This window comes from Dipteris shenzhenensis, chromosome 16, assembly GCF_047967505.1.
Source record: "Dipteris shenzhenensis isolate YYH24624 ecotype China chromosome 16, Dip_SZ_1.0, whole genome shotgun sequence".
NCBI classification, from domain to species: Eukaryota; Viridiplantae; Streptophyta; class Polypodiopsida; order Gleicheniales; family Dipteridaceae; genus Dipteris; species Dipteris shenzhenensis.
Window position 1 is genome coordinate 24,415,360 of NC_141611.1, and position 24,117 is coordinate 24,439,476.

A 24,117-nucleotide genomic window follows, 5' to 3' on the forward strand; every position below is an offset into this window, starting at 1 on the left:
TCAAAGAGTTTCAAAATCCCATCATCTCTCATGGAGATGAAAAGACGACTGCAAATTTGGAGCATCTTCGAGTCTCACTAGGGCCCTGCAACTGCCAAGAAAGAGTTCCACTCGGTCCGTTTTGCAGAATATCGATTTGGGTCGCATCGATTCATCTCCAAAACACGAAATCGTCACTGCCCTTCCAATCGAACTGGCTCAGATTTCGCCATGAAGAGGCGTCTCGATCACGACAGCGATCTCAACAGGGAGAAGTCGTTCTTGCTGGAAAGAGAGCGCGCTTTGGGGCTCTCGAGAAGTATCAATGACAGGGAGAGATTGGCCCATCAAAACATGCTCATGGAAACGGATCGAGAGGCAAGATTAGCTGGAACCACTAGGCCGGTTATTCTCGAAAGGCAGCTTGACAATGGAAGTGGGTTTGATAGAAGGCTTGAGACTGTCGTTTCAATCGACAGGAGGATGGACAGTGGCGTTGAGAGGAGATTGGAGGTTGACGACGCTGGCAGGCTCGACGACACAGAAGGAATATCAAGGGCTAGCGGAATGTCTGCTTTTGGTAGGTTAGGAACAACTGGTCGAGACAGGGACGATGAGAAAGAGAGAGTCCGAGCGAGAGTAGTGGGGCTTGTCGGAGATCAACAAAGAGAGAGAGAGATGTCACCTGGAGCAATACAGGAGGTTGTAGCTCAGTACAACACTGCATTGGGGGAGCTAACGATGAACTCTAAAATCATTATCACAAAACTAACTATCAGCGCGGGTGAGAATTTACAAGCAGCAGAGGGGATTGTTGCCACCATTTGTGCACACATTCTTGAGGTGTGCTTTCGATCTTCTCAGAATTCAATCAAGAATTGTAGGAAAACCTGCATAGTATGCACATCCCGAGGAAGCCAAACCTTAATCGTAATTGTATGCTGGCCAAGCTCCATTGGAGCACACAGGAATCGAACCTCTTTTTCTGCTTTCACTTTTGCGAGCATATTTTTGGAAACGATGAGTCATTCAAAATTGCAGCATCAACCAAGCCAGCTCATGAGAAATGCCCGTCTTTGCTATTTTTTGCTCAAGTGTACCTATGTTCAAAATGGAAATGCTTTTATTAATTAAGATACTTATAAACATGCAAAAAATGTTTGAAATGGAGGTCAGAGCTTGCATGGTCACACTAGGCAGTGATATAGCATTTTTGCGATGCTCCTTCCACATGTCCTAGAAATGCTGCTCTCTCTTCAATTATTGTCTGTTTGTAAAGTCTGCTTACAGTCATCTCGTCCCTGCTCTGGCCCTCGCCCTTGCCTCGCCTTGAGGAAAACCAATCTGGTATCGTCATGGAAGTAAGTTTTTTGTGAATGCACAAGGGCTCATAACTTTTGAAAGCGCATGAACTTTTCTGTGCCTATCGAATCAGGTTTGGCTGCTGAGAAGGTCAAATTACTAGACGTTAAATAGATTCGTGCCTGTCAAATCAGGTTTGTCTGCTGAGAAGGTTAAATCACTAGACGTTAAACCAGGTTTGTCTGCTGAGAAGGTTGAATCACTAGGCGTTAAATAGATGCCATTGCAGGTGATTTGACGAAATAGTATTCATTGAGCTCAACTCCATTCGAGATAAATGCATTCGTTTTGACAAAGATTTAGTCTGTAAGCAGCTACATTCTGTCCTGAAACCACAATAGGCTGTTATGCAACGTAAAACCAGGCTGATTTTGGCATGATGAATCAGACTACTACCCTCAAATTCTGCATGTAATCTCTAAACACCATGTACCTGAAGCTGACATTCTGGAAAAAGACTTTGGAGCTAGATTTTCTTTGCGATTATAATGTTCAATGTCAAATTGAGCTTCAAGAAGTGAGCACGGCATGTTAGGAGATCTTATGCAGTACACATCTTGCCTACCGGAGGATAAAGACTAAGAGACTGTGGCTAACATCACAACATGCAGTCTTGTGATGGAGGCAGCAGACCCGACCTGCGGCCACCATTGCCAACATCTAGTTAGATATTATCTATACCTTGCAGTCAAAGCGGAATAAGGTAATTAGGATTCCAGGGAAACCTAAGGGCTAGGTGTGGTGTTTAGGTACTTTTTACATTGTAGGTCCCCATGCCACTTTTTACATTCACGAGAATTGTGGGATTGTGTAGTCCCTGTTAGCACCTGCTCTGGGTTGAGCTGGAACCTTAAGAAGTAGGCTGCAAAGCAGCTGATATCTTTTCTGTTCATCGCCCTCATGCAGAGCTGATCATGTATGATTTTCAGAGCATAATATAGAGAGTTCTTTATGGGAAAAAAAGAGTACTTCAGAAAGATATCCAGCCCTTTTGATCACGATGGTACATATTAGCTCGTAGTCGTTCTCACTATACTATTATTGCAAGGTATTGCAGTACCTCTGGCTTCCTATATGCATGTTTGAGCTAAAATTATGCACAAATGCTCGACACATGGTAGCAGCTTTAGGAGTGTCACAGACATGGTAGCAGCTTTAGGAGTGTAACAGATGCAGACTTCCAGAGTCAGGTGCATTCGTGACAAAAGTGCACCTTTGCTAGAAACCAAAGTCGACATCATTCCTGTCAAGGCAAAGAACTTGGCACTCTGTGTTCTATATTGTCTCTTACAAGATGGAAAACTTAAAATAATTGAAATTAAACTTTTGATGCTTACGATGGTCAAAGGAACTGTTGAATCGTTGACCATTGGCTTGCAAAAATATGCTTGGATTTTGAGAAGGTTGACCTTCCAGATGAAAAGAAGATTGCACCAACTGCTTCATTGTTAAAAGTTGATGCATTTCTGTGGTCACAAAGATTTGTGAAAGTTGGCAAAGGCATAACAACATGGTTATCACTTCGAGCATGTAATTCATAAGCAGTAATTGGGTGCCAATGTAGTTTTAAAAGCTTGTTTGCAACTCAACAGCTGGAAGAAAGCTAGTTTCTTGTCTACCTACATCTCCACATTCATCGCATCAATGCTCGAGATTGATGACCTTACACTTGATCCTGACGACAATCTGCATGCCTTCGTATTAGGACTCAACCCATGTTACAAACCGATGTTCTCAAAGCCAATCTCTCAAGTACAACAAAAGTAAGAACTATACTCAAGCCAACAAGAGAAGCGTCCTTAAGGATCAGTCTTCATCTTCTTCGAGTCAACTACAAGGTGGCAACAATTGCCCTAATTACTTTTAAGGTGTGATTATAGAATTGTCCAAGAATAATGAATCTTTTCCAAAGGGCTTTGCTGTTGGAGGTCAACATCTCCTCATGTCGCATGGTAGAGAATGACGGCTTTGCTCGTGGGTAAGACCCGAGGATTGGAGGTGGTGTTGAGCCAGCAAACTGAGAGGAGTTTTAGGTTAGCTATTTGGAGGAGTGCTCAAAGGTGTGGACCGTACGAGTGTCAACGAAGGTGTCTTTGAAAGGTGTTTTCAGTTCTCGAGGGTTTGGGACAGCAAAGGTGTGAAGGTACATAGGTGCCAAGCCTCTTCATCATCTTCTTCAGCACTCTCCTCTCCTTTTTCCTTCATCCCCCTTCTCTACCTCCTTTACCATCCAATCTCTCTTTCTGTTCGATTCTCTCCTCCCTCCGACATGTCTAGCCTAGATGAGAGGGCGGAGAGCAAGGCAAAAATTCCAGTTTTGTCCACCTTCTTGATCGGCTGTCAATTGGATGGTCTCAATTATGGTGTCTGGTGGGTCATGATGGAGTCTGTGCTATAGTCATATGATCTGTAAAACTTCATATAGGTGGAAGTTGACAGGCCTGATTCCCTTGCATTCAACCTAGGGATCTTGTAGCAGGAGGCTGAGACCCTGTCACAGCTGTGGGACCATGTCACTGCAAGGTAAGGTCATTTATATTTCTTAATTGTACTCCTCAGGTGATTAACCATGTGAAGCATATGATGGTGGCCAAGAGTATCTGGCATCCTTGTAGAATCGAAGTCCACATGAGATTGTTGGATCCCAGAAGTCGTCATTGATGCGGGAGCACATCAACAAGTTACAAGAACTTCAGCAAGAGATCCTCCAGGCGGGGAAGTAGATATCTTCCGAGGACATGGCCATAACATTGCTGTCTCAACTATCTTCTCAGTATGCTGTATTCTATTCGCCCTTGATTAAACTTGGGAGAAATTGGTCTTGATGGTGCTCGACCAGGAGGAGAGATTTGTAGATCAAACCTATGAAAGTCATGTTAGAGTTCCATCTCATGTCTCATCGAGTGAGGGCCTTGGTTGTGGGTCTGCCTGCCCATGTGAGGGAGTGTCAAGGCCATTGTTGTGGGTTCGCCCGCCCTAGAGAGGCAGAGGGGGTTCATCGCGTGTGCACAGACCTGTGCGGGGCTGTTTCCCTCCGTTAGGGGATGTGGAGGGGCCGCCATCTGCCATGCAGGGTGCGGGGGTCTGCAGGGCCTGCTTGAGGTGCTGTTTAGGGGGCGCCATCAGCCTGCCTAGGGGCTGCCACCAGGTCGCACATGTGTGCCTGGTGGGTGCCTTGTTTGGCGGGCCTTTAGACCTCATACCAGCCCACAACAGCCGACCTTACTGGTCGGTCTGTTGCAGGCCAGGTTGGCCCTGGTAATCGGCCACCTATCCCCCCCTAGTCGGTTCATTTAGGGCAGGGGGTGACCCTATAAATAGGGCCCCCTCCCTCCCTTCTTCTCATCTCAGCAGACAATTGTTTTCTCACCAATTGAGGTTTTTCTCCAGAGTAGAAGAAGTTTTTCCTGAGATCCTTGTGCAAATCTCTCTTGTTTCTAGTTTTCCTTGTGAGTGTTTGCTGTTTTCTCTCCATTGTTGCTCCGCACCGCTGCACTTCTCATATGGTATGAGAGCCTAAGGCTGGCTAAAAAGACCTAAGCTGTGGAGAGGAGATTCAGCAAGCTATATCGACTCTATGGAAGCTGCTCGTAGTGGAAGCTGAGAAGGTACGGGCTGCTGTTTGGAGTACATAGAAGGATAGTTACTTTGAATGTAAAAATGGGGGTAGGGGCAGATTTAGAGAAAGGGGATAGACTAGCAGAAGGGGAGAGAGATAGGGGAAGAAGGGAGGAGAAGGGTTAGGAGAGAGAATGTGGTAGGAAAGAGGGGGATAGAATGAGAGGTAGTATGGAAGAGAGAGAGAGAGTGAATGAGCGTAGGCAGGGAGGAGGAAGGGAGAGTAGATAGGATTAGATGACACATAAAAAAGTCCGTACAAAGGTGTGGAGGTGGACTTATATAGTCTCCCTCTACTATATCTTCTTTTTGCCCCCCCTCTAGGCCTAAACATCCCCTAAGCCAAATCAGGCCTAACCCTCACTAACTTGGCCTGATCTTGGCCTTCATTACAACCATCCCCGCTCAATATAATTTTGCCCTCAAAATTGCAAGTGGTGGCTGGAAACAAAGGCTCCTTGCTGCTGCAAAATGGTGAAACATATGCCACCCAGGTTTAAAGGAAAAATAAGATAGTCCTTGTCCCCATAAGTTGTGGCACCACCCGGGTCATGTAAGTGTTGATCCCACCTAGCATACTTGTCATGAAGAAGCTTCAAAAGCACATACAGATTGGCTCTCCCCAAGACAGCTATTTTGGGGACCTCTCCGTGCCTTGCTGCCCACTTTTCCCCATGTCGGAAGCATTCATTGTTTTGCCATATACCTTGTAAGGCAGCTTTGAGTTGTTGCATTGAATTTTTCAACTGCCCGTATGCTAGGAACTGAAAATCATTCTCATTATAGCTGCTGTACTCAGGCTCTAACACTTCCAGCAGTGCTTGTGCTTCCTCAGTATTCCAAGGATTTTCAGCTCTGGGCTGTATCGCTGTAATTTAATTCTAACAATGACACCCATGAGGTCTTTGAAAGCTGCCCCTGTGTAGGGCTTCCAAGATGAAGCCCTCAACTTTAACCAAGTGTGGGCATGGTGCATGCCATCATAAGGAACCTTGCCTTCATCATCCATTGGATATAATCTGAAATATCCTCCCACAAAAATCTGTCCAGGCTGCATTTGAGGTGGCCTAGACTCTATCATCTATGCAGAGCCTCATGTCTGATTCAGATCGAGAGGCCAAATCCTCACGTAGGCATTGGGCTGAAGCAAAGCTGAGAGATGAGTGCTAGAGGGACAGGCTCTCCCAAAAACATCAACATGAGGTTGGGATGTGCCAAATGGCAGCGCACATAACTCAAGGATATTACCCCTTGGAAGAGTCGCTGGTGGAAGTCTCTGGCTGAAATTTCCCATGGGTGAGATCATAGTGGGCTGCTCACTAATACGCTTCCCAAAGCTGGAAGGATTTGGCTGGTTGTGTAGTAAATACTCTCCCGCCTGCCCACCCTGCATCTTGTGTGGGGATGTGACAGAATCCACATGCATGAGTGTAACTTCGTGCTCTACAGACAAGGATGTAGCATCATCGTGTCGTATGAGATTTTCCCTTCTCAGAAAGAAGCTGATTGCCTTTGTCCTATACAATACCCAACTTGTGTTGTGCCAAGTTTGCCTCATCCCTAACTGTAGCTCTACCTTGGTCTCCCTCCATCGCACTTCCATGTGCATATTTTCCATCATCTGGCAAATCTGCATTATCACGCTGCTGTGCACCCATGCACTGTTGGAAACAGTAGCTGTTCAGACCAATATGGTTGTGCAAGGGTTGCTTGCCATCATACACCTTCTCAAAAGTGTCATAACAGGCATCTTCCTTCTGCTGTCCATTGCCATAACAGCCATCTTCTTTGTGCTGTCCATTGTCTTCATAATTTGGGCTGTCATTTCGAGGTTGTACCATGTACTCGCAGCTTTTGTCATTCCTACTAGTCATGAACGTATGCCATCTGGTAGTATCCCAGAAATCTGCATGCTTGGCCTGGTTTCCATTCCTACCATTAAGTTCAGTCCCATTCCTACTAGTCATGAACGTATGCCATCTGGTAGTATCCCAGAAATCTGCATGCTTGGCCTGGTTTCCATTCCTACCATTAAGTTCAGTCCCAGATGAATGCATCTCTATTGTGTGCTTCATAAACATGTCATTTAAGTTGAGCAGCTCAAGTTTTGATTGCCCTTTGAAAACTTTGTTCTCAAATTTTGAAAGTGCCAATACATGGCAGCAATATTTATGACACGCTGCCCTTGCATTTACAGCACTCATGCGAAATGCCTTCATTTCCATTATGGCTGCTAAGTATTGGAGGCAAAACTCCCAGGTATACTCATTTAGTGAGCAATAGTGAAGGGCATTATTCATGTGGCTATCTTTCCCACTGTACTGCTCCTGAATGTGTGGTGATGCAGCTTTAAGGATTAAACTGTCATGCATACCTTGCTCTTGCTGCACAATCTGCTTCTTAGTAGATTTGCTTTGGCATCCTTTGTTATCATCACCATGGTCTTCAATATTTTCTTCCTTATGGAGACCATACAACGCTGGATACTTACCTCCTCCTCAAAAACTTTTTCCTTAAAGTTTGCATGCCTAGACATGTCAAGTGCAAGTGCATCCACATCCTTACCTTGCTGGTCGGCCTGCTTCATTGTCACTGTTATGTAGGCTTCTGCCATCACCATGCATACATGTATTCCTTCCATTGGTATGCTGAACTGCTAGGGCATCGTCTGGAGTAATGTATCGGTCCTGCAAACTGATACAACAGCGTCCTTGCTGTCCATATTCGTTTCCATCATGTGGGCTGCTGCTTTTATTTGAGCAGCTATCCCAACATAACCCTTGTATATTTGCAGCAGTAATAGCCTGGAAACAACCAGATTTTTATCCTAGATATTGAGGCATCTTCCACGGCTTTGAAGCATGATTTAGCTGCGTACTAGGGAGACGCATAGCATGGCTGGGCTGCATGACAAACATTGGCCTGGCTGCATTTTCCTCAGATGTTGGGTGTCTGCTCTTATAGGCTTGCATAGCCTTTGGCATCACTCCCCTCGGAATCATAGTTCCAACACCTTGCTCTATGGCCAACATTTAGCATAGGACATCGCTGTCAAATCTAACAGCTGAATATGTAAGGTACAACCACCATCATATATATCCCGACCTTGCAAGTTGCTTCGTGCTTGCAATGCACTAGCCTGTGAGGCATAGTGTAGTTCAGCTTGCAGATCACCTGAAATCGGATGCATGACAATCTTATCAATACACCCAAAAGGAGAAAATACTTGATACAACACATCCAATGTAATGGGGTACACCAGATTGTGGATGGTAATCAGAAGGATTCCACTGGGCTGTGAATTTTCCCCACGTTGAGGCTAAGCTTTTTGCATGCTGCATAGAGCCCTGCATAACCTGTCCAAAACTAGAGGCAACTCGTCCCATTTTCCCTTCATACGCATGCAGCTGTCCCATCGTGTGCATTAAACCTTTGTGGCTGCCTCACTATGCCAAATACATGCACATGTGCTCACTTTCTGCCTGTCTCAAATCTCAAAATGTGATGGAGAGGCTCGGAAGAAAAGTTGATGAAGATGGTCAGGAGGAAGGTTGTTGAAGAGGCTTCTGAACGGGGTCCAAGTGAGCCCAAATAGGGCTGTGGAAAGCCCCTAAAAGAGGCTGGAATTCTGAGTTTTTGCCCCTCTCCTCTTTTCTTTTTTTTTAAAACTTTTGGGGGGGGGGGGGGGGGGGGGGTCCCTAAGACACCTAGGACAGTTAGTACCTAGGACTTATAGGACACTGGGTTAAATTACTCTCTCTCTCTCTCTCTAAGGAACTCCGCAGGAAACTTCACCTTGAGACCAAGGAGAAGTCTCCCCTCCTTGCCGAAACCAAGAGAGACTACAAGTGGTTGGTTAGGCGCAAGAAACGCCAATTTCTAGCTCGGAATGAGGAGGAGATGAGAAGCTTGCTTTTCAGCTGTGACTCCAAGGAATTCCAGAGAAAATTCCTCCGCTCGAAGTCTCAGAGCCCCCTCACAGATCCACGTGTCTGGTCTGCATACACTTCAGCTCTATACGATGTTCCAGATCAGCCAGCCATCGATTTATCCCATTCCCCTAGGCCAGCTTCATCTAGTGCCTTCACACCGGAGAGTGTCCGTGCAGCAGTCCACCGATTGAAGAACGGGAGAGCTAAGGATCATGATGGATTGCAAGCGGAGTATGTAATCCATGGGATTGATGCCTTAGATTTTGTTCTTTCCCGTCTCTTCAATGAGTGTGTTTGTACAGGCCTACCACAGTCCTGGTTAGGCAATACCATAGTACCTATCCACAAGTCGGGGGACCCTATGGAGCCGTCGAATCACAGGACCATCATGATTGGCCACGTTATGACCAAGATCTATGCATCAGTTTTGGAAAGCTGTATAAATGACCATGCCGAGACGACAGGACTTAGAGCCAGAGGGCAGGTTGGATTTCGCAGGGATCATTCGACACTTGACCACATCCTCATACTCACGGCACTGGTAGAGGAGGCGAAGTCACGAAGGCAACGGCTTTATTGTTGCTTCGTGGACTCCAGGAAGGCATTTGACACAGTTCCGCGATTCAGATTGTTTCAGAGGATTCGCCAGATGGGCTTCAGTGGAGAGATACAGTGGGCTATCATGGCTTTGTATGAGAGGGTCACTGGTCGGGTTCGGACACGTGAGGGGCTCTCAGAGGAGGTATGCAGCACGATTGGGGTGAAGCAGGGTTGCCCGCTCTCTCCTACTCTCTTTGGATTATATATTTGAGCTAGAGATGTTTATACAGATGACAGGCGGTGTGGGCTCTACTCTCTCAGGATCCTCCATTCCTATCCTCCTGTATGCGGACGATGTGGTTCTCATTTCCTCTACTGCTCAGGGCCTCCAGGCACATATTGAGGCACTCCACAGGTTTTGCCAGGACAGGGGGTTGACCGTAAACCTTGGCAAGACCAAGGTTATGGTTTTCAACACCTCTGATCGTATTTACAGCACAGATGAGTTTTGCTTCACTTATGACGGACAGCCCATTGAGCTTGTTAGAGAGTACATCTATTTGGGGGCAGTTTTCAGGGGACCGGTTTTCACCATGACATATGCAGCACGAGATAGGATTAGTAAAGGGTATGCTTCGTTGGCTCATCTTGAGCGTCAGTGTTTTCAGTCCCACTTTCAGCATCCCGATACAAAATCCTTGCTTTTTGATACATTGGTGAGACCAACTGCGATGTATGCAGCTCCTTTCTGGGCAGGAGACCTCGGCGCTGCAGATTGGAGACGAGTAGAGAGGTTACAGATCATCATGTTCTCTCGGCTCATTAGGGCCAAGGCTACAGTTCCGCACGAGATCATGCTAGTAGAGTTTGGAGCTACTCCCCTTGCATTGGATGCAGCGTTTCAGTCGGTCATGTATTTGCACAGGGTTAGGGAGTTTGGAGACTCAGCAGCAGGCAGAGCTCGGTTGCCATGGTTAGCACTTGCATCTTCTATGGAGTTGGCACGATTTGGGGCCCGATACTGCTAGTACTTCAGACTCACTAGGTGGCTCACATCTCTTGGACTAGACATGGATAGACTGCCTCCCTTCCGATACAGCATAGATGCCCCTCATCTCGAGTTGACTCGCCACGAGCTTAGCCAGGTCACGAGAGCAGACTTGCTGCAGCTTCATACGTATTGCACTTGGATTTATCCCACGCAGCTTTCGACGAAGAGGGCCACATATCGTGACCACTTCCTTCGGATCTCAGAGGATGGATTTGTCATTCCACCAGGCTATACAGGTATCCACATGTCCCACTCACTAAGGATTGCCCTTGGCCAACTTAGAGTCTCTTCGCATCAGCTCGAGATAGAGGCTGGTAGGATGCGACACATGGAGGATGGACGGCGACCAGGCCGAGAGACCAGGATCTGCCCTTGTTGCACCATGGGAGAGGTGGAGTCAGAGGAGCACTTCATTTGCAGATGCCAGCTATATTATGAGCTCAGAGGTAGATTCCACTGTCTCTTCACGGATGGCTTTGGACCTCTCTCACGAGTGATGGACTACGAGGATTAGCATTGCCTAGCTCTTTATGTCAGGGAGGCCACTATGCTTCGACGAGACTACCTCAGAGACCATCAGCACAGACCAGAGCGTGATAGAGCCCAGCCTGATAGAGCTCAGGCACACGCTATACCGGAGGACAGAGACCAGGAGGAGCACGAGGAGGTCAGAGCTCACACAGGACACATGCCTCCACCCTGTGGATGTACATATGAGATGGTTTGTAGATGCCGCAGGATCTTGTTACATAGGGGACGTACTCGCCGCTTCATCTCCAGACGATCCAGGATGATGGCAGCTTTTCGGAGGAGACTTACTCATGGAGATCTCGCCCCACCAGCCGCTCACCTCACCTTTGCTCAGATTTGTACTCTCATAGCAGGAGGCAGAGTCGATGGACAGGATTTCCAGTATTATTTTGGTTCTCAAACTCCGTGACACCTGGACTTGTATCTTTGCATTGGCATATTGTACTCATCCCCCCCATTTTGCACCCAGGGGCGGTTTCCTTGCATCTAGTTTACTTTGTATTTAGGCTCAGATTTGACATTATGTACTTTCACTTGCATTGTATTGCGTAGCACTTAGATGATATTCGACGATGCCTCTTCTTTGTGGCACGTTGATTTGGTGCTATCTTGTATGCAGAGTTCTTGATGTCCCATGGGCCCATTTTGGCCTTTAGTGGACAATAATACACTTTCTTTCTTTCTTTCTTTCTTTCTCTCTCTCTCTCTCCCCCCGCTGCCGCTCCTCCCCCACTGCCCCTCCGCTCCTGCTCCTCCCCGCTTCCCCTTCGCGCCTGCTGCTCCCCCCCGCCTGCAGTTCTGCCCGCTTGCAGCTCCACCCTCCCCACTGCCCCTCTGCTCCTTCCTCCCTGCCGCCCCTCTGCGCCTGCTGCTTGCCCCCGCCTGCAGCTCCACCCTCCCTGCCTGCAGCTCCTCCCCGCTTGCAACTCCTCCCCATCTGCAGCTCCTCTGCCCGCTGCCCTCTCTCCTCCGCTTCTGCTCTGCCCTCCCGCTGCCTCCTCTGACCCCTCAGCCCACCTCACCACCCCCTCAGCGCTCCCTGCCTACCCTCAGCCCACCTCTAGTCTTGCCACCCCTCAGCCCCCCCCCCCCCTCAGCCCTAGCCTATCAAATCACCACTCCTCCCTCCTCCTTTCCCCTCCACATTTACTCCTCCTCCACTCCGACCTACAGCCCTGCCTTCTACCCCCTCCATTGAGCTCTCGTGCTCCCCGCCTCTTTTCAGCCCCCTGGGGGTACCTCCCGTCATGGGGGGGGTTTTCATGCTCCCGCTTCCGCTCCCGCTCCTGCACTAAGACCTGCACTGAACACAGGTCTGTCAAACGAAATGGGGAAAGGTGGCAAGGATACGGATAAAGCCGCCAAGAAAGATGACAACAAAGCGAAGAAACAAACACAACTGAAACTCGAAGATGTGAACACACAGTACAATCGCAATGGACTTGGAGTGGACAGCAAAGCAAAGGCGGGACCCACTTTCGCCTCAGCTTCACCACAACTTCAGCTTCAGTCTCAGCCTCGGTCTCAACTACATCCTCATCCTCAGCGCCAGCTTCAGCTTCAACGTCAGCTCTAGTTCCAGTTTTAGCTTCACTTTCAGCTCCACCTCCGCCCACAGCCTCTATAGTTACAGCTACTGGCTCTGATATACCCCTATCCATGACATCGATTGCTCCACCCTCCCCTAGGATAGAGGGGTTGTCACTCACACCATCTCTTCCATCTCTCCCTTCTTCTCCCGCTACAGTTCTCTCTTTGATTATGACACCTACTTTGGAGGGGTCATACACTGTTCTGCACTACTCGACCTTTTTCTCCCCTCTACCTCTCAGTCAGCCCATGCTCCCACACCCTACTGGAATCGCCTCCTCTAGGCCACTATCATCTCCATACCGCACCCATCTCACCCAGTCATCACTCAGCCTCCAGTCTCATCCTCACACTTTCATGCCACAATCCTTTCAGTTTCCGTTAGAGCACGGACGAGCTGACCCATCAGAGGCTTGGGATTACTTGCTTATGGAGGTCCAAAGCATCAAAGAGCGCGAGAGGGAGCTGTCACGCTTTGCACAGGAGCATATACGCTTCACCCAGGAGCAGGCACATCTCATACCGGAGCAGTCTTAGGCTATCTGAGACCAGGCTGATCTTGTTCAGGAGCTCAGGCAGGAGATCGCGCAGCTCTGATAGGTCACTGCTATATGTACAGTCCGAGGGAGCACCCCAGTTGTGAAGGCACACATTGCGAGTATGCAATTTGCCATTGAGGAGACGTCCAGATGAGTCGACGTAGCCAAACAGGAACCTGCAAGGGTAACCGTTTGGGCTATGTTACGCTCAAGTCGAGGTAACATGACCTCGGAAAGGTCAGTCAACATTTTCCTTTAAAGGATCAATGTTTGTATTATATTTGTTTAGGCTTCATGTAAATGATAAAAAAGGAATAAAGGTCAAGGTCCTTGGTGAGGGTGACATGGCACTAGACTAGGTGGATCTAAGGCTAAGGGACCTAAATGCATGAAATGTGCCTAGGGGCAAATGGTTTCAATGATATCCCAAGAGAGGGGTAAATGATGCATTAAGGAGGGACCTTAGAATGAAGACATGTGGCATACTAGATCCATCTAGGGAAATTTGGGGCTTGGTGGGGATTTAGTAAGCAAGAGCTTCAACGTAAAAAAGACAAGATGAGAAAGCTTACGACCACTAAGAGCGGCTGGGAGGTGAATTAATGTGTCAGCGCTCGTGATTCGACGTAACGAGCTAGGAGAAACAGGTTTTTGTGTAAGATTTGGTATCAGAGCCCAGATTTGAGATCTTGTCGAATTAAGGAAGGATTGCCAGTGATTTCGAGTCGGGATCGAGGGATTAGTTGCGCAATCTTGCGGGAGATGCTGTAGCAGGAGTTGGAACTCTGGCTTTTGATATATACGTTACGTGGAGATCCTTCAACGTTATCGATGCTGGGTGCGAGTGATCAAGTTGTTCCTACCGTGGCTCAGCTACACGCTCGTTGGAGACCCATTTTGCACATGGGTGTATGACGACGGACAATACGGAGCCCAAAGTCTACACAGATCATAATTTGGCAATTCGTCAGTCTAGGTAGCGTTGATGAGCAGCGCACGACGAAAGTTACTGTGTGTTCACAAACGTCATCACAATTCAAAAAACCAGGGAGAACGTTGTTAACCTCCAAGCTCGAATAATTAATTCGCAGGATATCAGGGTGGCGCACGCGCTGGTCACGGTTTGGTGCTCCTTGACATCGCGTAAGGAATTTGATTAGTTCTGAAGACTGGGCTCCTTGGCGTCGCAGGGGCTAGCTGTTGTCATATTTACGTAGTAACTGGCTGGCGAAGCAAAATACCAAAGGCTGGAGCGTAACAAATTTCCAAAACCTCGCACCTTATAACTTGACCCGTGATAGAATCTGTGGCATAGATGGCTGTCGCCCTGTGCCTAGCGTATGGAGCTGTGGAGCGTAACATTTGGTACGATAATTATAAAAGGCTTAGAGTTGTGGGTTCGGTAGCCAATAGAGTTACGTCTGTTGCTATGGACCGCTATTGGGGAAGCTTGGTTACATGTAGTTGTACCAAAAGATTAACGACTATGCTCATGAAGACCTGTCTGGGACAAGTTGATCTCTTCATGCAACAGAAATATAACCAGGGAGCTCTCTATGCCTTCTAAGCTTTGTTGGAGTATTTGCTTGTTTATTTGCCTCTGTGTTTCAGTCAATTTGGATTGCAGGAGTTTTCCCTAGTATAGGAAAAAGTGGTTTTGGTCACAGTGTGATGTATGTTTTGTTAGCTGTAAATTTGGAAGTTGGACTTTCGAATTGTAATTACAGTCTCAAGCGGTGTTTTATTATTATAAATATTTAATTAAAAAAAAAAACACCCATTGACCTAAATGGAAGTAGAAGAAGAAGCTTCTAGGATGGATCTTGTAGAGTCGAGAGTCCGGCCGAACGCGCAGGTGTCGCGCCTAGCAGGTCATACACTATCTGGCAGAATTGCAATGTTAGAGGATGCCTTGCAACAGATTTTAGCACAGTAGTTACAGGCAAATGTAGGGCAATCTGAGCTCAGGAAAATGGTGCATAGTATGTCTGCCAAACCATCTCGTGAGAAGAAAGGTAAATCTCCGATGGAACCGGAGTCCAGTGTTTGTACGATCGAGCCTAGGAGGGCTAAGGTGCCTAATATTGCCAATTATAGGCCAGAAAAGTATTTTGGTTGGATGTTTGACCGTAGTTCCGATATCATTGACACCTGGTTACACAAATGGGACGAGGCCTTTGCCATTTGTGAAATTAGGAATGATATGAAGAAAATCTGTGAGGCCACCCATATGTTTAATGAGGCAGCGGATAGGTGGTGGATAAAACAACAGAAAGATGGAGTAGCATCCACTACTTGGGAGGGGTTTAAAAAGGAATTTAGAAAACACTTCCTACCTCCTAACAAAGCATCCTGAGCTTGGGATCAGTATTGAAACCTTCATCAGAGAAATTTATTAGTGGCAGAATACACTGATAAGTTCAAAGAAAGTGTAATGAAGGTTGATGAACCCCTACCTCAGTCAATCCAAGTAAAAGATTTTGTCTTTGGATTGAATGATCGGATAAAGATGGAAGTTCGGGCTAAGTATGCGAACACACTAGATGAAGCAATTGCCATAGCCCGGAACAATGAGGATGCAAAAGGGAATAGAGCAAGTGGGTTTGTGCAGGTTGGGACTCAGTATGGATACTCGAAGAAAACTGGGTTTAAGAAGAAGTGGATTAGCAAAGGGAGTGCCTCACAGCCTAGTGGTCAAGCCAAGCAGACGAAACCAGTTGAGACTCCTAAATCAAGTACCACCATTGGAATGAAGAGGAAAGTAACACCAATGGCAGCCCGGGCTTGGTCGAAGTTTTCTTTGAACCCAAAGCAAAGGGAAAAAGCGAGGAGAGAAGGCTTGTGTTTTGGTTGCCTTTAGCCTCATTAGTGGAAAGATTGTCCACGAAACAAAGATCGTCGGATGGCTGAGATGGTGGTTTCAGAATGCGACGTGGAAATGGAGGGAAGTCCTAGAGCAGAACATATGCAGATTCAGCTAGCGGGATCTTCTCAAAGGTCAGTATCTTTTTTGTTATGTGTGTCTGTTGCTAAGTTAGTAACTAGTGCACCTGATAATATCGTGTCAAAGCCCGTAGCAATGGGGTATGCAGCCTTTAATGATACAGAGTTAATTAAGATGAAAGGGCAAGTAGCTAATCATGATGTCATTGTGTTGTTTGACTCAGCATCAACGCACAATGTAATTAACTCCACGCTTGTAAAGAGGCTGAAACTAAAGACTAGCCCGTCTGACTATGCATATACAGTCAGGATGATAGATGGAAGTTCAACTGAAGTATGGGACCAAAGAATTACCCAGTTGGAGCTTCGAATTCAGGACTATGTTGAGAAGCTTGATTTTGAAATGACTAAGCTTGCTCATGCAGACATAGCCCTGGGTAAGGCTTGGCATTCTAGGAAGAATCCAGCCATAGATTGGAAAAAGCACATTTATCAATTCAAGATGAATGATGTGCTGTATGTCTTACGAGGTGAAAAATATATACCTGAAGGACCGTTGGTTTCTGTAATGGAAATTCGAAAAGCTCAAGAAGAGTTTTTGTTTCTTTGTACAGCATCGGTGGAGCCGATTGATGATTCTTCGGCTAGCACTGATGTTGCTCAAAATGGAGAGATGGCCAAGCTGGCTGATCAAATAGCAGAGGAGTTCTCTGATTGTTTTAGGAACGAGCTACCTTATGGGTTACCTCCAGAGTGTAATATTCAGCATAAGATTGAACTAATCCCGGGGGCAGAACTTATAAATAGACCTCCCTATAGGTTGAGTTTTACCAAAGAAGCGGAGGTACGAAGACAACTGGAAGAATACCTCACGTTGGGGCAGATTCAACTAAGTTTCTCACCTTTTGCTTCGCAAGTGGTATTAAAGAAGAAGAAAGATGATACTTTTTGCCTCTGTATAGATTACAGAGCAGTGAATAATATCACTATTAAGCACAGGTATCCGATGGCTCGGATCGATGATTTGCTAGATGCATTACATGGGGCCGTAATTTTCAGTAAGATAGATCTTAAATGTGGCTACCATTAGATCCGTATTAGAGCCGAGGATGTGCATAAAACCGCTTTTAGAAGCAGGTTTGGACATTATGAGTTTTTGGTAATGCCCTTTGGACTTACCAATGCTCCAACTACATTCGTCATGCTTATGAATGATTTACTACGTCCGTATATCGTAAAGTTTGTAGTACACTTTATTGACGATATTTTGGTATTCAGTAAAAGTATTGCTGAGCATCATGAACACTTAAGAATAGTGTTTAGTACTTTCAGGAAAGCCAGTCTTTATGTAAATAAAAAGAAAACTATACTGTGTATGGTAAGACTTGAATATTTAGGATTCATAATTACTCGTGAGGGGGTAGAAATGGATCCAAAGAAAGTGGCTGCGATACTGACTTGGCCAATCCCTCAGAGTTTGACCGCTTTGCGATCATTCTTGGGATTTGTCCAATTTTATCAAAGACATATCAAAGGATATTCCGAAATAGTATCGCCATTGACTGATCTGACCTCAGGTAAAGTACCTTTTATATGGGGACAGAATCAACAGGAAAGTTTTAACGCCGTGGAACAAGCTGTGGTCTCAGGACCGGTTTTAAAAATAGTTGATCCCCAGAAACCGTTTGTCCTTGAAACCGATGCAAGTGGCATTGCGATAGGAGCAGTTCTTCTCCAAGAGGGAAGGCCAGTAGCCTTTGAAAGCAAGAAGCTTTCTCCCTTTCAATGAAATTGGCCAACTCATGAATTAGAGTTATATGCTATTGTCCATGCTTTGAAAACATGGAGACATTACTTGTATGGATCAGAGTTTTATGTTGATGTTGATCATGATACTCTGAAACATTTTTGTAAATAACTTGACTTGAGAGGCCGCCAAGCTAGGTGGGCAGAACTCATGCAGGAGTTTAATTTGACGATTCGGTACCGAAGAGGGAAGGATAATAAAGTTGCTGATGCGTTGTCACGCATTATGCATAATATGTGTTTCACGGTATTAGAGAGTGCTCTAATGACCGAGATTAGAGAAACTCAAAAGGTGGACAAGTTTGTCCAGAGCCTTTGGCCTAAGGCTCATGTATTCAAACCCGGAAAAAAAGATGACTTGGCATCCAGAAAAGGCCAAACTTATGCAAGATATGCCATAAGGGATGGTATGCTGAAAAGAAATGGCAAGGTAGTAGAGATGTCAAATTTACCAGTCATTTTTGGACTGCGGTGTTTGAGACGCTAAGGACTGAGTTGGGAATGAGTAGTAGGGATCATCCAGAAACGGATGGTCAGACGAAAAGAATCAACCAATTTTTAGAGGATATGCTTAGAGCGTATGTGTCATTGAGGTAACATACATGGGACAAGTGGTTGCCATTGTTAGAATTTACCTACAATGATAGAAAACATTCCTCTACAAGGTTCAGTCCGTTTGAGTTGAACTATGGTTATAGACTAGCGAATCCAACTATAGTTAGAATACCTCAGAAAGTGCCTAGTGCCGCGAATTTTGTGGTTCAGATGTGGGAGATGCTAGCACTTGCGAGAGCTAACATCCGCCAAGCTATGGATAGAGCTAAGGCGTATGCGGATGAAAATCGATCCGCTAGAGAATTTAAGGAAGGAGAAAAAGTTTTTCTCATAGTTTCTTCGCACTCTAAGTCTTTGACTGCAGGAGAGTGTGCTAAGTTATTACCTCGATATTGTGGGCCATGCTTAATTCTAAAAAGAATAGGCAAGGTAGCCTATAAATTAGAATTGCCACAGGGTTGTAAGGTGCACCCAGTGTTTCATGTTTCTCGTTTAAAGAAATTTTTGCATATAGGCGACTCACTAATCGAAGGTGTTGTTTTGTTTCAGGAGATAGAGGATAATGCGAGACGCAAACCAATAAGAATCCTGGACCGAGGAACAATGCAAGTACGCAATTAGAAGATACCCACGATGTTGGTTGCATGGCATGGTCTACCTCTATCAAAAGCTACCTGGGAATCCGTATACCAGTTACGGAGAGTGTTCCCAAACTTTATCATCGAGGACGCTGATGCCCGAAGAGGGAAGGAATGTTACGCTCAAGTTGAGGTAACGTGACCTCGGAAGGGTCAGTCGACATTTTTCTTTAAAGGATCAATGTTTGTATTATATTTGTTTGGGCTTCATGTAAATGATCAAAAAGGAATAAGGGTAAATGATGCATTAAGGAGGGACCCTAGAATGAAGACATGTGGCATATTAGATCCATCTAGGGAAATTTGGGGCTTGGTGGGGATTTAGTAAGCAAGAGCTTCAACGTAAAAAAGACAAGACAAGAAAGCTTACGACCATTAAAAGCGGTTGGGAGGTGAATTAATGTGTCAGCACCTGTGATTCGACGTAACGAGCTAGGAGAAACAAGTTTTTGTGTAAGAGGCTATCCTCTTGGAGCAGAAGCGGAGAGCCAGCAAGGCTCTCAACATCAGAGTACGTGGGATTCCGTGCACTGAGGCTATACCGATGGCAGATGCGACAGCCTTCGTGACCACTGCCCTAGGGGCGATTGAGCACAGGATTGAGAGAGCATGGCGGGTAGGGAGGGACCCCAACCAAGAGCAGCTCCTTATCATATGGTTCAATGACGCCCAGGCATGACTTTCGGCTCTACGTCGTAGGTCAGCCTTATGAGACCAGCCAGCGATCTCCATGGATGAGGGCCTGACTTCACTACAGGTTGAGGAGAGGTGTTTTCTGTTGCAGCAGCAGGATCAGGCCCGCAAGGAGGGAAAGTGGGCAATAGTACGAGATGGACGACTCAAGCCCCCATCGAGCACCCACCTCTCCTCCTGCATAGGGAGGTGGGGTCCATGAGACTCAAACATCGAGACCCTATCCTGTACCTTTTGGAACTGTAATGGTCCCTTATGGTCAGGGAACTTCTCAGAATCTTATATAGGTCACGACATAGTCTTTTATACAGAGGCACATCAGAGTCTAGAGCGCCTACTACCAGTAGTCAACGGGTATACATGGGAGTTTGCCTACAGAGATGAGACGAGGGATATAGGAGGGGTTCAAGGGTCAGGAGGAGTCGCAGTCCTTTACAGATCCACACTTCTGGGGGCCATTTCAGTGCAGACCCACACTCCAGGTTTCTCTGGATTCGGATTCGACACATGGATAGTCGGGATCTGTTTATTGCAGTTTGCTACTTCCCCCCGAGACCTCCTGCTTTGCCAGAGATATTCGAGGGGAGAATGAGACATCTCCATTTGCTGCTTTTTATCAGCCCATTGTTGACTTCTCTAGCCACGGAGAAGTTCTCCTAGTTGGGGACTTCAACACGAGGATAGGCGCTCGTCAGGCACCACTCCTCGACTTTAGGGATGATTCCACTCTACTGCTAGATATTGATCTTGAGGAGGCAGGTATGCTACGAGTTTCGGTTGACAGACGAGGACCCCGTTCACATCTTATGGGCAAGCCCTATTAGACCTCAGCAGGATGCATGATCTCATTATCTATAATGGTCTTGACAGATGGCCCGCATCAGGTGGCTTCATGTGCTTTCCACATGGGGGAGGCTTCAGTGTTGTGGACTACATCATGGGATCCCTTGACTTCATGTCCTGCATCACTGACTTAACCATAGCACCTCTCCCTCCAGGGGTTGATTATACCTATCTTTTCTTTAGCATTTCTATCCCCCGCCACACAGCACTTTCTACCTTGTTGAGTTCTTACTTCACCTACCATGATATACGCTTTGATCGTGATCACTCACCTACTTACTTTGGCCATCTATACATACTTCTCGCATACATTGACTTTATATCCCTATTAGAGGATCGTGCTGCCCTAGTCACTTGCTCACTACACGAGGCTGCTCTTCACGCCTTCCCCCATACCACCCGCTTCACCCGTCCACCACCACCTAAGATCGTACCCTGTAATAGCTGGTACGATGATGAGTGTAAGGCTTTACGCCGTCAGCTCAAATTCGAAACAAAAACAGCCTTTCGAGCGAACCAAAGACGCTACGCAAGTACCATCGATTGGTATGCAGGAAAAAACTTGACTTTGTGTGCCGGAACGAGGAGGAGCTACTGAACATTCTATTCAGTAACAACCCTAAGGACTTTTGGCGGAGATCTAGAGGGACGGTCCTCCTCACCACTCATTGACACTCAGGTGTGGTCTGATTATGCACGCACGCTCTATGATATCCCAAATCAGCCAGCCCTTAACCTATCACATATGCCACGTCCCACATCTTGCACCCTCTTCACTAGGGGGGGTAAAAGGATGCCGTAAAGAAACTTCATAATGGCTGAGCGAAGGATCATGAGGGACTATGCACTGAGTTACATTGCATATGGGATTAACCTCCTAGCCCCGATCTTAGCCAAGCTATTTAATGAAGCTGTTTGCTTTTGACCATTAACACTATCTCACCCTTCCACAAGGCAAGGGATCCCATGAGCCCGGAGAACTACATGACCATTATGATTGGACATGTCATGTCCAAGATTTATGCATCAGTTTTTGATTATGAGGTCAGCAGATTTACGGAGTGTCGAGGAGAGTAGCGGGATAGGCCGGTTTCAGGCGGGATCATGGGACCATGGACCATATTCTCGTGCTCAGATGTATCATCAAGGAGGCGAGGGCACGAAAACAGAGGGTTTACTGTTGCTTTGTGGATTTCTGCAAGGCATTTGACATCGTTCCGAGAGCCCGCCTCATACGACCCCTACATGATTTGGATTAGGACGAGGAGATCATTTGGGCTGTCATGGCACTTTATGAGCGAGTTTCAGGCAGAGTCCGGACAGGATCTAGATGAATAGACGAGATCATGAGTACTATCGGGGTCAAACAAGAGTGTCCATTATCACCTACCTTATTTGGCCTCTACATCGACGAGCTCGAGACAGTGATGCAGACACAGGGGGGATAGGTTGCTCTCTCGCGGGGGCATGCTGATCCGGATATTGCTTTACGCAGATGACGTGGCTCTGTTGTCTTCCTCAACAAAGGGGCTCTTGAGACACCTTGACGCACTACAGTCCTTTTGTGAGTCTCATGATTTGAAGATTAACTTGGGTAAAACCAAGGTTATGATCTTCAATACATCTTGAGTCGTCATGCACGAGAAGCAATTCGCATTTGATGGTTCCTCTGTTGAGGTAGTTTCATCATACACTTATCTTGGGGTCGTCTTTTTCGGACCCATCTTCACGATGAGACCCGCGATGCATGCACGCCTAAGCAGAGGATATGCTTCATTGGCTAGACTAGAGAGGCAGTGCTTCCACTCTCACTTTCAAGATCCACGGACCAAAGGGTTGCTTTTTGACTCCTTGGTCTACCCAGTAGGGATGCATGGCAGTCCATGTGATGGAGAGGAGGTATTATCGGAGAGCAACAAAGAAAGGAAGAACACCGAAATTGTGGATGCTAACTCACTCAGATCAAGGTAAGCTCTTATTATGTATGTATGGTACAAAGGGGTATAGACTGGGCCATTGGCCTTTACCCCAACAACCTCCCACTTAAAGGCCAATGTGCCTTTAAGGGAGAAGATGGGCATCCTAATGTCATCCGACACCCATCAATACTCTGCAATGTGCAAACCGCTCTAAGAAAAGACTCTTTGTAAGAAGATCTGCAGGGTTCTCATCTGTGTGAACCTTGACAAGCTGGATGCGCTTGTCCTCAATCACCTCTCTGATGAAGTGATACTTCACATCAATATGCTTTGTCTTCGCATGGAAGACAGGATTCCATGCCAATTGGATGGCACTCTAACTATCACAATGCAAAACTGGAACCTCTTCTGCAATGCTCAAGTCTCCCACTAGACGAGTAAGTCATATAGCTTCCTTGCATGCCTCAGTGGTTGCAACATACTCTGCCTCAGTGGTAGACAAAGCCGTACATGGCTGCAAATGAGAGACCCATGAAACTGCACCTCCAGTGAATGAGAAAACATATCCTGTAGTAGACCTCCTGGTGTCTACATTCCCTACAAAATCAGCATCTGCATATCCATCAACAGATGTGTCCTTCCTCCCAAAGAAAATGCACATGTTCTTTGTACCATTCAAGTATCTCATGATACCTTTCGTTGCCTCCTTTGCCAAGATTTGCCATATACCTGCTAACAACTCCCATTGCAAAAGCAATATCTGGACGTGTAGCAACCATGGCATACATCAAGCTTCCTACGGCGGATGCATAAGGTATCTTTGCCATTTCAGCCCGCTCCTCATCTGACTTAGGGCTGTCCGCTTGGCTGAGTTTCACATATGGAGGCAACGGAGTACTTATGGACTTCCCCCTCTCCATATTGAAACGCTCAAGTACCTTGCTAATGTACTCTTTCTGTGACAAATGAAGGAGTTTCTTGTTCCTATCCCAAACAATCCTCATGCCAAGTATGTGGCTGGCATCACCCAAATCTAGCAGTTGCATATAGATGTTCTCATGAAGATCTCCATGTAGAAAAGTTGTTTTTACATCCATTTGGACAAGCTGCATGTCCTCTCTGGCAACTAATGCAAGCACTATACGAAGGGTAGTCATCTTCACCACTGGGGAAAAGATCTCATCAAAGTCAATACCCTTCTCCTGCTTAAAAGCCTTGGCTACCAACCTTGCCTTATACTCAGGCAATGCATCTTTTGGAGACATCTTCAGCTTGTAAACCCATTTGCATGGCAATGCATGCTTTCCTTTGGGCAAATAAACCAAATCTCAAGTAGCATTCTTCATCAAAGAATCCATCTCTGGCTGCATAGCCTTCTCCCACTTACGCTTGTCATTCCTAGACATAGCATCCTCAAAGCATGAAGGCTCACCACAATTTGTCAACATGACATAATCTAGAGATGGAGCATATCTCTGTGGAGGTCGTGAGACTCTAGTGGAACGTCTCAACACGTGCTCACCATGAGCATCTTGCTGTCCCAACTGATTTTCCTGCATAACCTGAGGTTGTCCACCT

General features: G+C 46.4%; 1 protein-coding gene across 1 annotated transcript in view; it reads left to right on the top strand.

The window, feature by feature from the left end:
* LOC147892729 (polyadenylation and cleavage factor homolog 4-like) overlaps positions 1 to 24,117 on the top strand; it is a 58,205-nt gene continuing 34,088 nt past the window's right edge. Inside the window, exon 1 of the mRNA XM_087387525.1 lies at positions 1 to 822. Within this exon, the coding sequence (XP_087243651.1) occupies positions 211 to 822 (612 nt within the window). The 5' untranslated portion in view covers positions 1 to 210. The remainder of the gene's footprint in view (positions 823 to 24,117) is intronic.